Source organism: Hakea prostrata, chromosome 11, assembly GCF_041222555.1.
Source record: "Hakea prostrata isolate BN-2017 chromosome 11, UWA_Hpros_2, whole genome shotgun sequence".
NCBI lineage: Eukaryota > Viridiplantae > Streptophyta > Magnoliopsida > Proteales > Proteaceae > Hakea > Hakea prostrata.
The window spans coordinates 22,802,105-22,816,431 of NC_142610.1; the positions used below are offsets into that span (position 1 = coordinate 22,802,105).

Consider the following 14,327-nt stretch of genomic DNA (forward strand, 5'->3'; position numbering starts at 1 on the left):
TAATGAATAAATTGATGTTTATCAAAAAGAAAAGAGCAAATTGCATTGACACTCTAAAATGAAGGCTTTAAAGCATTGACACCCCCACTTAATGTGAAATTTATAATGCAACGTTCCCTTGACTTCAACAATTAAATGAACATTGGAATTCGAACCTATAATAACTAGATCATGAGCATAAAGTATGGGTGTAGGGACAACAGAGTCAGGTGGAGTTGGATTTGGGGCAATAGGATCAATAATTGGTGGATCAATGCCTGGGTCATGTGGTTTATTGGAAGAGGCAAAATGAGTGAACTTGATGCAAGGTGGTGACGTAGGGAGAATCGAAAAATATGCTCATGAAAGATAACATCATGAGAGACATAAGCGTTTAGTTTGAAGATCAAAAATACGGTAACCCTTATATGACCATGTGGGTAACCCATAAAAACACCTAGCTAGATATGCTTTTTTCTCAAACTTATATTGAATGGAAGTATTTTTCCCAAAATCTAAACACCCAAAAACACAAAGGTAGGAAAGGGAAGGAGGCTTCCCATATAAATGCTCACAAGGGGACCAAATATTAGGTAATTGGGTTAGAAGACGGTTAATTAAATATGCAGTTGTGAGAATACACTCACCCCAATACTCAATAGGTATATGGTACTGAAAACGTAATGCTCGACACTACAATAAAATAGGGCTTTAGAAACTTTTTGACAAATGCCTCTATAGTTTAAAAAAATGCCTCTAATACTTTTAGAGGCATTGTTTATAAATACTGGATAAATGCCTCTATAGGTCATGTCACAAAAGACCAAGCCTTTTAGAGGCAATTTAACAAATGTCTCAATTTATCATGTTTAAGACACATTTTTTTAGTAGCATTTATAAAATGTTCCCAATAGTCTTTTATTACATTTGCAAAATGCCTCTAAAGATTTTATGTTATTATTAATTTCAACTACAAAAAGTGTTTTTGAGACATTTATATTATAAATAGACTTTTTCATTCTTGTTACTACTGATTATTTTTTATTTTTGTAGGCAATTGATTAATACCATTAAAAAATACTTTTTTTTTTTGGGTCTAGTAGTTAAGGTTGTTTAGTTAAGGTTTCTTAATTGTTTGTTGCTACACAAGTGATATTCACCCCTTATCCTGTTTTTGAACCCAATGGCAATCATTAATTTTTCTCAACAAATACTGGATTTATAAGTGGACAACTAGCAAACACAAAGATGGCACAGACAAAAGGGATGCACTACTTTCACATTCCACCACCACATTCAAGAGGTTATTAATTCACTTCTGATCCACCTTGTCAGCATAGGTGAACCCCTCTACTAAATGTGTAATTGAGTAATATGAAAAACAATATTATCATCTACAACTAGCAAATACACACAATACTCAAGAGCTAGTCATGATCAAGCTTGAGTCATGTATCCAATATATATATATATAGACTTGAAAGCAATCCCTTTAAGAACCAAGGGATCTTACAATGAAAATAGTAATGCACAAAGAATTAAAGCTGGGATTAGGGATGTCAACAATGCGGTTTGGGGTTGTTTCAAGCTGAGCTTAAAGGTTTCGGGCTCAAAAACACTCAGCCAAACATGGCCCATTAGCAAAATAACAGGTTCAAACCGGTTTCGATTTAGCGCAGTTTGGGTTCGAGCTAACTAACAGTTTGGGTTAACGGTCTATATTCGGGTTGACCAACGGTTTGGACTATTAATTTATGGTATGCAAGAAAAATAATAAAAAGAAATAGTCGAGCATCTTGCAACAAAATCCAAAATTCTATGGAAAAGAAAATTGCTACTGATCAGTAGCAATTTTCATTAAAAAAATGAAAAGTCATTCTATGTTAGAAATCCCACCTAGCTTATAGAAATCAAAAACTCAAATAGTAAGTAGTAACATAGAAATTGCAAGCTCATTTCTTAGGCTCCATCGGATAGTCCTGAAACAAATTGTCAAACCGAAAACCCTTTTAAATTCAAGTCCACCCTATGATTGATCGTTGAAATTGGGTTCTTGTTTTTTGAGAATATCTATGAAATCCTTCTCTTTTTTGGATTGGTATTTAGTTGATATGCAAAAGAAATACCTCTAGATAAATATAATCATACTTAATCAACATTCTCATACTTGATAAATATTTAATTAATTTAAACAAATTGTGTACATTTAATTGGACATTCATACTTAATCATTCTAATTATCCTTTACAAGTAATAGAATGACTATTTGATCTTTGAATTAATACTCAATTTTTTTCTAATAGTTTATACAAACTACCTTGTGGTAATATGATGATTCAAACAATAGTAATGTAAAACTATAAAATGGGTTGCGGTTTATATTCGAGTTGGTGTGGTCTCTACCACCCTCAGCCCAAACACAACCCATTAAAGTTCTGTTCAGACCGGTTCGAGCTATATCGGTTTGGCCCGGTTTTAACTTTGATAGTGACTTAAGAGAGAGAGAGAGAGAAAGTGACTTAAATAGACTAGAAGCATTCAAACAAGGAAAAAAAAGAGACATGTAAGAGTGAGAGAGAGAGAGAGGACTTAAATAGACTAGAAGCATTCAAATTAACAAGGGAAAGAAAGAGACGTGTTAACTGTTAAGTACAGTAGAAACATTCAAACAAAGAAAAAGAAAGAAAGAGACGTGAGAGCTGACTTAGATGAAACTCAGATACCAAGAAGAAAAGAAAAAAAAACAAAGGCGTGAGAGATGAGTTAATAGAGTAGAAGCATTCAAACAAAGAGGGAGAAACGTGTTAAGTAGGGTAGAGAAGCATTCAAACAGGCAATATGTGCTAGAGAAGAAAAACTTCCGCCACCACTGGTAAACGTACTAATTAAAGTCAAGGTCAATAAACATTAAATTCCATTTTCACAAAATAAAAAAATATATAATTCCATTGGAAGACGAGAAAAGTCATAGTTTGAAAAGTTGACTAACAAGTCAAGATTCATAAATTCTTATTGGTTATCTTTTCTATCTTGAAAGCAATCGATTTAGGACTTTAGAAGTCAGCCAACTTGGCAATGAAAACAATAAATTACACGGCACCCTAATAAAAGGGGTAAAACTCTTGATCGCTCAATATTATCTTTTAAATTACATAGCGTGGACGTGTAAAATGACCAAAATACCCTTATTTGCATTCAACTCATTTAAAATGACCAATCTACCCTCAACCCTTAGGTGGGTGAAGGAAGAATTTCTTCACCCATCTTCCACCTATACCTCATCGGACCATCACGGTCGAAAGCCATCGCTGACAGAAAATCCCCCCGCCCCTATCTATTGTTTTCAAATATGGGAGCTGAATAACCTCTCTTTCAACATTTGGATGTAATTTAAGAGGTAATAATGGGTGATCAAGAGTTTTACTCCCCTTTATAGTGGGTGTTGTGTAATTTGTTCTAATACGTTATGGATCAAAGCTGAAATATTATTGTTTTTAGTGAATTGTGATGAGAGAGAAAAAGAGACATGTTAATTAGGATGGTAGCATTCAAACAAGCAACAAAGGATAAGATATGAACTTGTGAAGAGAATAAGAGAGAGGTCTTGAGAAGAAACATGAGGACCAGTTTCAATAATAACGCGTGCTAGTGAAGAAAAACTTTTGCCACGACTTGTAGATGTTGTAATCAGGGGTGGAATCAGGATTCACATTGGGGGAGGGGCCAAAGAATGAGAGTCTAGATAACTTTTCCGTTGCGAAAACATTAATACTTTTTTGCACACATCGTGTGGGCCCTTATAAGACACATTGGGGTCCCACCTCTGAATTATTTTTAATAGGAAAACTATGGATTTTTGAGTTTTTGCCATTGGTTACTAGTCAAGCCACTGGAATGGAATAAGACATTAGTCACTTACTTAAGTACGATTCTCATCATTTGCACACCTTATAAGACTAATTGGGAGTCCCACCTCTGAATTTTTTTTTTTTTATACTAAGGAATATGCCTATATATTTTGTAGGGCCTACACATATATAAAAAGAAAGTAAATTATTGATAATGATATTTTTTTTTCCAACAAAATATAGGTAAATTAAAGTAACAATACGAAAAAAAACTACACATGACTTCAACCTTAAAATGTTAGATGCAAACAAAATATTTTTTTGTAGGAAATGCAAATCAATTTTTTTTAGGTAGAAGATGCAAACCAATGGTAGTTAGTTACCTTACTAACTATAGACATTTTATTTACAATATAAAATTAAATAATAAAAATTACAAAAGAAATAAAAAAAATATGAAAAAAAAATTTATGAAAAAAAAAATATTATAAATAAATTTTGAAAGAGAAAGAGTATCTAATTGTGAAGAAGATTTTTTTTCAAATCTTCCTTAACCAATACTTATAGAAAGAGAGAGAAAAAATAAGAAAAAAAAGAGGAGAGAAGAGATATGGGAGAATAAATAAAAATTGAAGAATTAATTTTAGGAATGACAGTTTGAATAAGAAATTTTTTTTTTAAAATTTCCTTTTAACTCACGTTTATAGAAAGAGAAGAAAATAAATAAATAAAAGATGAGAGAGAAGAGAGAGGAGAATAAATAGGGATTGAAAAGATAATTTTTTTTATTAAAAATGACGTTTATATTAATTATTTACTTTTAAAAATTAATCTCAATATTGAAGGGGACTTTTTTTTTTTTTTAAAAAGGGGACCAATTAGTGATACTGAAAAAAAAAAAAATAGAGATAATTTAAAAAAAAAATCCTCCGGCCCCACTGTGAGTCCACCCTACTTCTAATTATATTAACAAGTCAAGGTCAAGATTCTCATCTTGTGGTCCCCCTGGCCCCACTGTTTGTCAATCCCTACTCCTAGTTGACTTGGAAAGATGACTTGGGAAGATGAACAACCATTCATGTCTTTATATATAAAATGAAGAGCTACTTCTTCTTCACTGAGATAAGCTGAATCGATTAGAGTTCTAGAAATCCATCAGAAATGAAGAGCCAAACCCAAATTCCAGTGATTCTGGTGGTTCAGTTAATAATCTCCCTGGTTCTTTGGTCCGACCCGGTTTTATGTGATCCTCAAGCACTACTGCTGAACATCGGATGCAGCTCTTACAATGCAACCAATTTATCGACTTTCTTCGCCAATCTGAATGCAACGATACCGGATCTCCGAAAGCAGCTTGCCGGTTCGAATAATACCCGATTCGCAACGGCTCAATATGGCCGGGCGAGTTCGGTTTACGGTATGGCTCAATGTAGGGATTACCTATCCAAAGCCGATTGCCTCTCTTGCTTTGATACAGCTGCGTTACAGATTAGAAACTGCTCCGCAGCTAACGGAGCTCGTGTTATCTTTGACGGCTGCTTCTTAAGGTAAGTTGGTTTAAGTCGTTATCTTCTTCACCCGTTATTTTTTTTGCTCTTTAGTTTGATGAGCACTTTGTTCCAAGTATGAGAGCAACTACTTCTTCGAAGAAACAACATCAATAGGGAATAATGCAAGATGTGGGAGCAAAGCCGTAACTGATCAGAACAGTTTTAAAGTTGCAGCCGCGGAGTTGTTAACCAATCTCGTAATTGCAACTCCACGAATTCATGGCTACTTTGCAGCAGTGAAGGAGAAGACAACTAGTACTTCTAGTAATCGACCAGTGTACGCTGTGGCGCAATGTGTGCATACAGCAAGCGCGAGCAATTGTAGGGATTGCTTAAATGTAGCATATCAAAACATGAAAATCTGCATTCCAGAAGCTGATGGGAGAGCTGTTGATGCCGGATGTTTTTTGAGATACTCTTCGAAATCATTTTTCGGACAAAACTACATAACAAATATCGGACCCTACTTGAAAACAGGTGAGTAGGGCATTTGTTTAATGTGGTTTGGATTTTTTTCTATAGTATATATTCAAGAAGGGTATTACCTCTGGTTTATTTTGTAAGAGTTCAAAAATAGATTTCCTTCTTGAATGTACGATTAAAGTAATTTTCTTTTCATTTGTGTTAATTCATTTAATTTTAGAGAGTCAAATTTGATGTTCAAAATCTTTTCAAAAATTATACTTATTTATATACAGGAAATTCGAAGAGAAAAAAGGCCATAATTATTGGTTGTGCAGTTGGAGCAGTTGGTTGTTTGTTGCTTATTGGTGTTTTCATTGTCTTCCTTGTAAGATCCAAAAAGGCCAAGCAAGTTGACAAAGGTATAGTGTTTTTACTTGACTCTGTGTGAGAGAGAATAGTTTGATAAATTGGTATCAAATTGATTCTTATTGGTATAATACCTAGACAGTCTTGACTTTTTGGTTCAAGCCTCCAGCCCTCCAATCTTGACTTGCGTGTTCTATTTATCAATTATAACCCACCATTAAAGAAAGGGCACACTTGGGTAGGTCAACCATTTATTGCAATGGGGCTCACAGTGAAATTGGTGTTTTTTAAAAATCATATTTTATTATTTTTCACCAATGGGCCCCACGTATGCAGAGATGTGGTAACAAGTAAAGTCTTAGTTTCAAGCGAGGAGATGATCCCCACTCATCTTTTCCTCCCTTCTTCTCTCATCCCTTGGAGTCTTTGGCACCTTTAGATTGGTTTTTACTTATATTCATGAGCATAACTACATTGGGGCCAAGGGGATTCTTATTCTTTTTCATGTTTAGGGTTTAAAGGAGTGAACCTTGGATATAGGGGCTACCAACCACTTGGGAGTGAGCTTGAAACCACTAAACCACCACTTTATTGTCTTTCAATGTAAGAAATATCTGTTTACCAAAAAAAAGATGTAAGAAATATCATTATCCGTATTTGAGCTACTGATCAAAGAAAATTTTTAACAATAAAAATAATAAGCAGAAAATTCATTATGTTCTGAGTGAGACATTGGTATTTGGCCCTCTTGATGTTAAATCTTAGCTTTGCCCATGATTCTATCCCTTGATAAGGGGTTATTAAAGTATCGGACTCCTCGAATTCGGTACGAATCAGTTCAATCCGATACGTATTCCTCAAAAGGTCGTGCGCGGTTTTCTTCTCTGCAGCTTTAGATCTTATCAATCCTTGTTCATTTTACAGTTGATATACTTGGAGCGACGGAGCTCCGGGGACCAGTGAGTTTCTCTTACAAAGATTTAGCAAAATCAACAAATGATTTTTCTCCAGAGAATAAGCTTGGAGAAGGAGGGTTTGGAGATGTCTACAAGGTATTACTCGACATTTTTTCACTATTTTCTATGATATATTGGTCGTGAATGATTCTCAAATTCTTATTATTAGGGTTTTGGAAGTTTTTAATTTCATTGCTTGTTGGGTTCTGTAAGTCATATGGTTATAATGTTCTTCCATAGAGAAACAAGGCTGTTCTCATCATTGTCACTTTTGCACAAATACAATGTCAACGTGTAAATATGTATACCGTTTAGAAGGATTCAGTTTTAGCTTCTTCTTCTTTTTTTTAATGGGCTTATGGTAATCCTGGTAAACTGTTCGAATTCCCAGGGGGTTCTGGAAAATGGAAAAACAGTTGCAGTCAAGAAACTTACAATTGACCGATCAGCAAAAGCAAAGGCAGATTTCTCTGGTGAAGTGAAACTTATAAGCAATGTTCACCATCGCTATGTTGTTCGGCTCCTTGGATGTTGTAGTAAAGGCCCGGAACTTCTGCTTGTTTATGAATACATGGCAAACAGCAGCCTTGATAAATTATTGTTTGGTAATATTATCTACTTCATCTCTGATGTTTTCTAACTTCTTCATATGCTTTTCTTTTATTATTCTTTTGCCCTTCTAAGATCCATGTAGCTGACCCCATTAAGGTAGGATCATCTACCTCACCTTAATATTTATAACGTTCTTGCAGTTCAGATTAGTTGGTGCTAAACAACATTTAGTAACGATTTTGTGTTTGGCACAAAAGTTACTGGTGATGGTGATAGGGCAGTTTAGCATGGTTTCCATTTGAACTAATTATGGGTCATTATGAGTTAGAAAGTTGTTTTTCTGTGACAATTTTCTGAAACCTGTCTTCTGCTATATTCTGAGTATAACTCTAATATTTCAGGTGAAAAACAGGGGAGTCTCAACTGGAAACAGAGGTTTAACATAATTGTTGGAATGGCAAGGGGTATTGCCTATCTACATGAGGAGTTCCATGTATGTATCATACACAGAGACATAAAATCTAGCAATATATTGTTGGACAATGATTTCCAGCCCAAAATTGCGGATTTTGGGCTTGCAAGATTTAGGCGAGGGGATCAGAGTCATCTAAGCACTGGATTTGCTGGAACACTGTAAGTCTGAGTGAAAACAATCTCATATGTTTCTTTCTCTTTTAATGTGCTTCATGTTCAGTTGATAGGTTTGGAGATGCACAATAAGACCGCCAAACTAACTTCTTTTTTGGTCAATAAGCTCAAACTAACATAGATAACAAAGTGCACTAGACATGTGATTAATATGATATGTTCTAAATGTAATTACAAAAATTCATGACTGAAATCAATTCTATGGCACATATACAAATTTAATGAACCCACTTAAAATGACTATTTATGTCTACTGATACTGAGTAGAAAGCTTTTGTATTCTTATGTTTCAGGGGTTACACATCACCTGAATATGCAATTCATGGGCAACTATCCGAGAAGGTTGATACTTACAGTTATGGTGTGGTTGTCCTTGAAATCATAAGCGGTCGAAAGAGCCTTGACTTAAAGCTGGACCCTGCAGATCAATACCTCCTTGAAGGGGTACATTTTTCTTGGCCTGACCATAATTTTTCTTTTTGGTTCTACCTTCTACCCTCAACAAATATAATTTAGGTGATCTGGTTTTCTTTAATTTAATGAATCTTAGTAGATATCCAATTAGTTTCTTACTCATTTGCACATACCGTCTCACTTCCCTTGGTGAATGATCATTGGTGAAAAAAAGGATGAGAAGTGTCATGAGGGGAGGATTAGTTCTGTGGCTCTATATCTGCTAGACTCTAATTGTGTTCACTTGGTGTGCTTTTAATTTTCTAAAGAAATTCAGATTTTATGGGTGACCCATGGCACATTTTTATGTTGCTGTATTCTGATCTATGTTTCAACCTTTTCTTATTATCATCTGTCCTTTTCTCATGTGGCTTTACAGGCATGGAAGCTGTATGAGGAAAACAAATTGATGAATTTGGTGGATGAAAGCTTGGGTCCTGAAGAATATGATGCAGATGAGGTAAAGAAAATTATAGAGCTGGCTCTCCGATGCACCCAGTCCTCAGTTGCATTGAGACCCAAAATGTCTGAAGTTGTTGTCATGCTGTTAAGCAAGGAACAACCAGAGGTCAGGCCAACCAGACCTGTGTTCATTGATGCTACTAGTAGGGTTCGTGGAGATGCATCTGCTTCTAGTGGGTCATCTTCATCAAATGCCACAGATTCAACCACCAAAGTTTCAGGTCGTTGACATCGAAGCCAAATTCTGGAATAGAAAGGAAGCACTTTGAAAGGTTATGTTATAAATTATCGAGTGAAACTTCGTAATTATCAATATGAATAAATGTAAGCCAAAGATTGATGTAAGAGTTGCATAATATAGAACTGTGGATGTTCTAGCTAGGAAGGTGCTCATGGTGTCATGCACGAATGAGTGACCATGTTCTTATGAGTGGTTATTAGAGGTTTGTTCAGCTATATTCCCAGCAAGTAATGAATAAATTGATGTTTCTCAAAAATAAAGTTCGAGAACTATTATTGTTGAAATTCGATTTGAGGATGTAGACATCTCTAAAAAACATTAGAGACCATGGAATAGGGCTAAAGCGACTTGTAAGATGGACTCTTCAATGCCTTAGTCAAATTTGGCTGGCAACAAGTGAATGAAAGTGTTTTGATATGTATCTTGGTCAGATCTGTTCTCATCACTGTCACTTCTGCTCAAATACAATGTCAACATGTAAATATGTACATCGTTTAGAAGGATTTGGTTTTAGGTTTGTAGTTTTTTTGATGGGCTTATGGTAATCCTGGTAAACTGTTCGAATTGCCAAGGGATTCTGAAAAATGGAAAAACAGTTGCAGTAAAGAAACTTACAATTGACCGATCAGCTAGAGCAAAGACAGATTTCGCCAGTGAAGTGAAACTTATAATCAATGTTCATCATTTCTATGTTGTTCGGCTCCTTCGATGTTGTAGTAAAGGCCCGGAATTTCGGCTTGTTTATGAATTCATGGCGAACCCTTGATAGATTATTGTTTGGTAATATCATCTACTTCATCTCTGATGTTTTCTAACCCCTACATGTTCCATGTAGCTGATCCCATTAACTTAGGATCATCAGCCTCACCTTAAAATAACATTCTTGCAGCTCAGATTGGTTAGTGCTAAACAATATTTAGTAACGCTTTTGTGTTTGGCACAAAAGTTACTGGTGATGGTGGTAGGGCAGTTTGGCATGGTTTCCATTTGAATGAGAAAATCAAGCATGGCATTTGCTGAAGAATCTTAAGAGGGATCTTGGGCATGGTTCTCATTTGGCTGTGGAAAATCAAAGATGGGCTGTGTGGAACTATCTTAAGTCCTTTTTAGGTGCTTGTAAATGTTCAATTAGAGAATACACATTTTGCATTGGTCAGAATCCAGTTTCTTTATCTGACTTCCTGGTTTTTCACCATTAAGTAAGCATTTCCAATATAGTTCTTTGAAATATTATAACAGAACACCTAGCTTGAACATACCCTACCAAAAGAAAGTCTTGGAATTGATCTGCCTTTTTCTATTAATCCATGCGTATACAGTACCCATTCAACATACCTGTGTTGCTTAATGACACTAAGTCATTACCATAGATTTCATACGTGCCAGTTGTGGAGTTTATTATTTTGGAAACTGGTGGAATTATTTTTTATTTGGGATTTATATGTTGAAGGAAGGATGTTGTATCAAGATAAATGGACCTCTTTTACTGCAGCAATCTGTGTCTAGTCTTATAAAAATTTACAAACCTGCCAAACCTCATCCACCAAGCTTCACTAATCAAATCTCACTCTACAATCTCAACCTGGGGAAAAATATATTCTATAGTTATTATCTTGAACTAGTTATGGGTCATTATGAGTTAGAAAGCTGTTTTTTCTGTTACAATTATCTGAAACCTGTCTTCTACTTTACTCTGAGTACAACTCTAATATTTCAGGTGAAAAGCATGGGAATCTCAACGGGAAACAGAGGTTTAACATAATTGTTGGAATGGCAAGGGATCTTTGCCTATCTGCATTAGGAGTTTCATGTATGTATCATACGCACAGTCATAAGATCTAGCAATATATTGTTGGACAACGATTTCCAGCCCAAAATTGTGGATTTTGGGCTTGTAAGATTTAGGCCAGTGGATAAGAGTCATCTAAGCACTGGATTTGCTGGAACCCTGTAAGTCTTGAGTAAAAAACAATCACTTACATTCTTTATATCTTTCTTTCTGTTTAAATGTGCTTCATGTTCAGTTGATAGGTTTAGAGATACACAATAAGAGAGCTCCAACTAACTTCTTTTTTGGTTAGATAGGCACAAACTAACATAGACATATTGTGTTTAATTTTATTACTTTGAAACTCAAAAATTATGTTATCCCTTACCTTATAAATTTGTTCTTTAATTTGAGCTTAGAAATTTCTTGGTTTCCTTTCATTGATGTCTCTCTTGTGCTTATGCTTTTCCTTCAGATGTCTAGTTCCACATTGCTAATAGAGAAGAGTTCATTCTCCATATTTTTAGAGGTAGTCGCCTGTCTCTTGAACCATGGGTTTAGGGGGACCTTTCTAGTCAGAACTTGCGACATGTAGAGCTGTGTGGGAATGCCTAGCTCCAACTGAATCTTCTCTTTAGAAACATAGCTTCACTCAGTGTGAAGGGTTTTAGGATGTAGAATTTTTGTGTTTGTTTTCAATTTCTCTATGTTGGTTCAATCTCTAACCTTTGGTTTTTATTCCTCTGTGTTTTTGTGGTTATTTTGATCAGTTCCCTGCATCCATTGTGTGGCAATTTCTTAAAAATTCTAATCTTTATATTCATAGGATGAATGATGGATTAAGGTTTCATGCTTTAATGTTAATGGGAGGTAGGTGAATTAGATGATTTCTTCAGAGAGCCTCATCAATGTGCTCAACATTCTAGTTAAACAAACTGCACTAGACATGAGATTAATACGATATGTGTTCTAAATGTAATTGCAAAAATTCATGATTGATATCAATTGCTATGGCACACAAATTTAGTTAACTCACTTAAAATGATTATGTATGCCTGTTGATACTGATAAGAAAGCTTTTGTATTTCTTATATTTCAGGGGTTACACATCCCCCTGAATATGCAATTCATGGGCAACTATCCGAGAAGGTTGATACTAACAGATATGGCGTGGTTGTCCTTGAAATCATAAGTGGTTGAAGGAGCAATGACTTAAGGCGGGAGCTGGAAACCCAATACCTCCTTGAAGGGGTACATTTTTCAAGGCCTGACCATCAAAATTTTTTTTCTTTTTTTTTTTGTTCTACCTTCTTCCCTCAACAAATATAACTTAGGAGATCTGGTTTATTTATTTATTTAATGAATCTTAGTAGAAATCCATTCTTCATGGCTGAATTTCTCCATGGTTGACCTAAGTAAGGGATCTGGAAGTTTAACAGTCATTTAATAATATCTAGAGAGTATAACTATTAATGCCATGGTAATCACATAGTAATGATTCTTCCAAGGTGGACTGCTTTGAAAAAGTACAAACAAATATGGTATATTTTGAAATTAGGGTGCACTCTGATTGATTGGAAGGAAGTCTGAATTTTATCTTCAAAGGGTGTCTCTAGAAATAATTCTAGGTAAATCTGTTAAATATAGAACCAAAGAAGAAAGGTGGTTCCAGAAATGCTGTGATTTACTATACTTCTTGATTCCTTAAAAATGAAACTTCAAATGCTTGACCAAAACCTGTGATTCAGTATGATATTCATGCTCAAAATTTTTATTTTGCTTTTTTCTGAACAATGTTTCAACCTCTTCTTGTTCTCATCTATCCCTTTCTCTTGTGGCTTTACAGGCATAGAAGCTGTTTGAGGTAGACAAATTGTTGAATTTGGTGGATGAAAGCTTAGATCCTGAAGAATATGATGCAGATGAGGTAAAGAAAACTATAGAGATAGCTCTCCAATGCACCCAGTCCTCAGCACATTGAGACCCAAAATGTCCAAAGTTGTTGTCTTGCTGATAAACAAGGAACAACCAGAAAGTTCCAACCACCAAAGTTTCAGGTCAACCAGACCTGTGTTCATCGATGCTACTAGTAGGGTTAGGGTTCATGGAGATGCATCCTCTTCTACTGGGTCATCTGCATCAATTCCCACAGTTTCAACCACCAAAGACTCATAATTGAGAACCATTATTGTATCTAGGTATCTAGCTCGTCAAATGTAACGGTGGACATTGTAGCTAAGAAAGCGCTTATAGTGTTGTGCACAACTAGGTGACCATGTTCTTATGAGTGGTTGCTTTTTCTTTTTTGGCAACTTCTTATGAGTGGTTATTAGAGCTTTGTTCAGTTGCATTCCTCGCATGTAATGAATAAATTGATGTTTACCAAAAACGAAAAATTGAGAACTATAGTTGTTGAATTCGATTTGATGATGTAGATGTCTCTATAAAATATTAGAGACCATAGAAAAGGGTTAAAGCGAATTGTAAGATGGAGTCTCAATGCCTAGGTCAAATTTGGTTGGCAACACGTGAATGAAAATGACTACCTTGGTCTATCCATAGAGTGGATATTTAGAATGGCAATTGTAGAGTTCCTATCATCGATATTGTCCTTTACCTTACATGAAGTGTTTCTTTTTCAAATTTGCAATAGAACAGGATCTTTTGCCCTTGTTATTTTTTGATAGGAGTCAAATTTTATCCTAGTTAGGGTTTAGACCTGTATATGAAATATGAACCTTATTTGTTGGGATACTTATATTATATCAAACACCCCCGTCCATGAGAGCTGATATATCCTCTTATCTTTGATAACTTTGTCATAACATTCTCTTCATCACGTATTTAGGAACGATATTCAATTTTACACATTAACAAGGTGAGCACCTCCTAAATGCATGATGACAGAGATCATCACGTACATTCCAATAAATCTTAAGACATCATGAAGAGAGTATTCCTTCTTTTCTACTTTGACTGACTTAACGATTTTGTAATTCTTTTAAGTTTTAACACATGTTTAAATGATGTGCACAAATACGTTCAGGTTGGCCATCACTTTTAGCCAATCCAAAAAAGGTTAGGTTGTGGGTGCGCTTC

The 14,327-nt window shown here is 35.2% G+C and overlaps 1 protein-coding gene across 1 annotated transcript; it reads left to right on the plus strand.

The window, feature by feature from the left end:
* Window positions 1-4,959: 4,959 nt before the first annotated feature.
* Window positions 4,960-10,040, plus strand: LOC149000975 (cysteine-rich receptor-like protein kinase 2). The gene is made up of 8 exons (XM_089141009.1): window positions 4,960-5,374; window positions 5,451-5,854; window positions 6,076-6,201; window positions 7,073-7,200; window positions 7,496-7,709; window positions 8,058-8,289; window positions 8,598-8,748; window positions 9,137-10,040. The coding sequence occupies exons 1-8, from the start codon at window positions 4,989-4,991 to the stop codon at window positions 9,446-9,448; spliced, it is 1,953 nt and encodes a 650-aa protein (XP_088997135.1). The 5' UTR covers window positions 4,960-4,988; the 3' UTR covers window positions 9,449-10,040.
* Window positions 10,041-14,327: the final 4,287 nt, after the last annotated feature.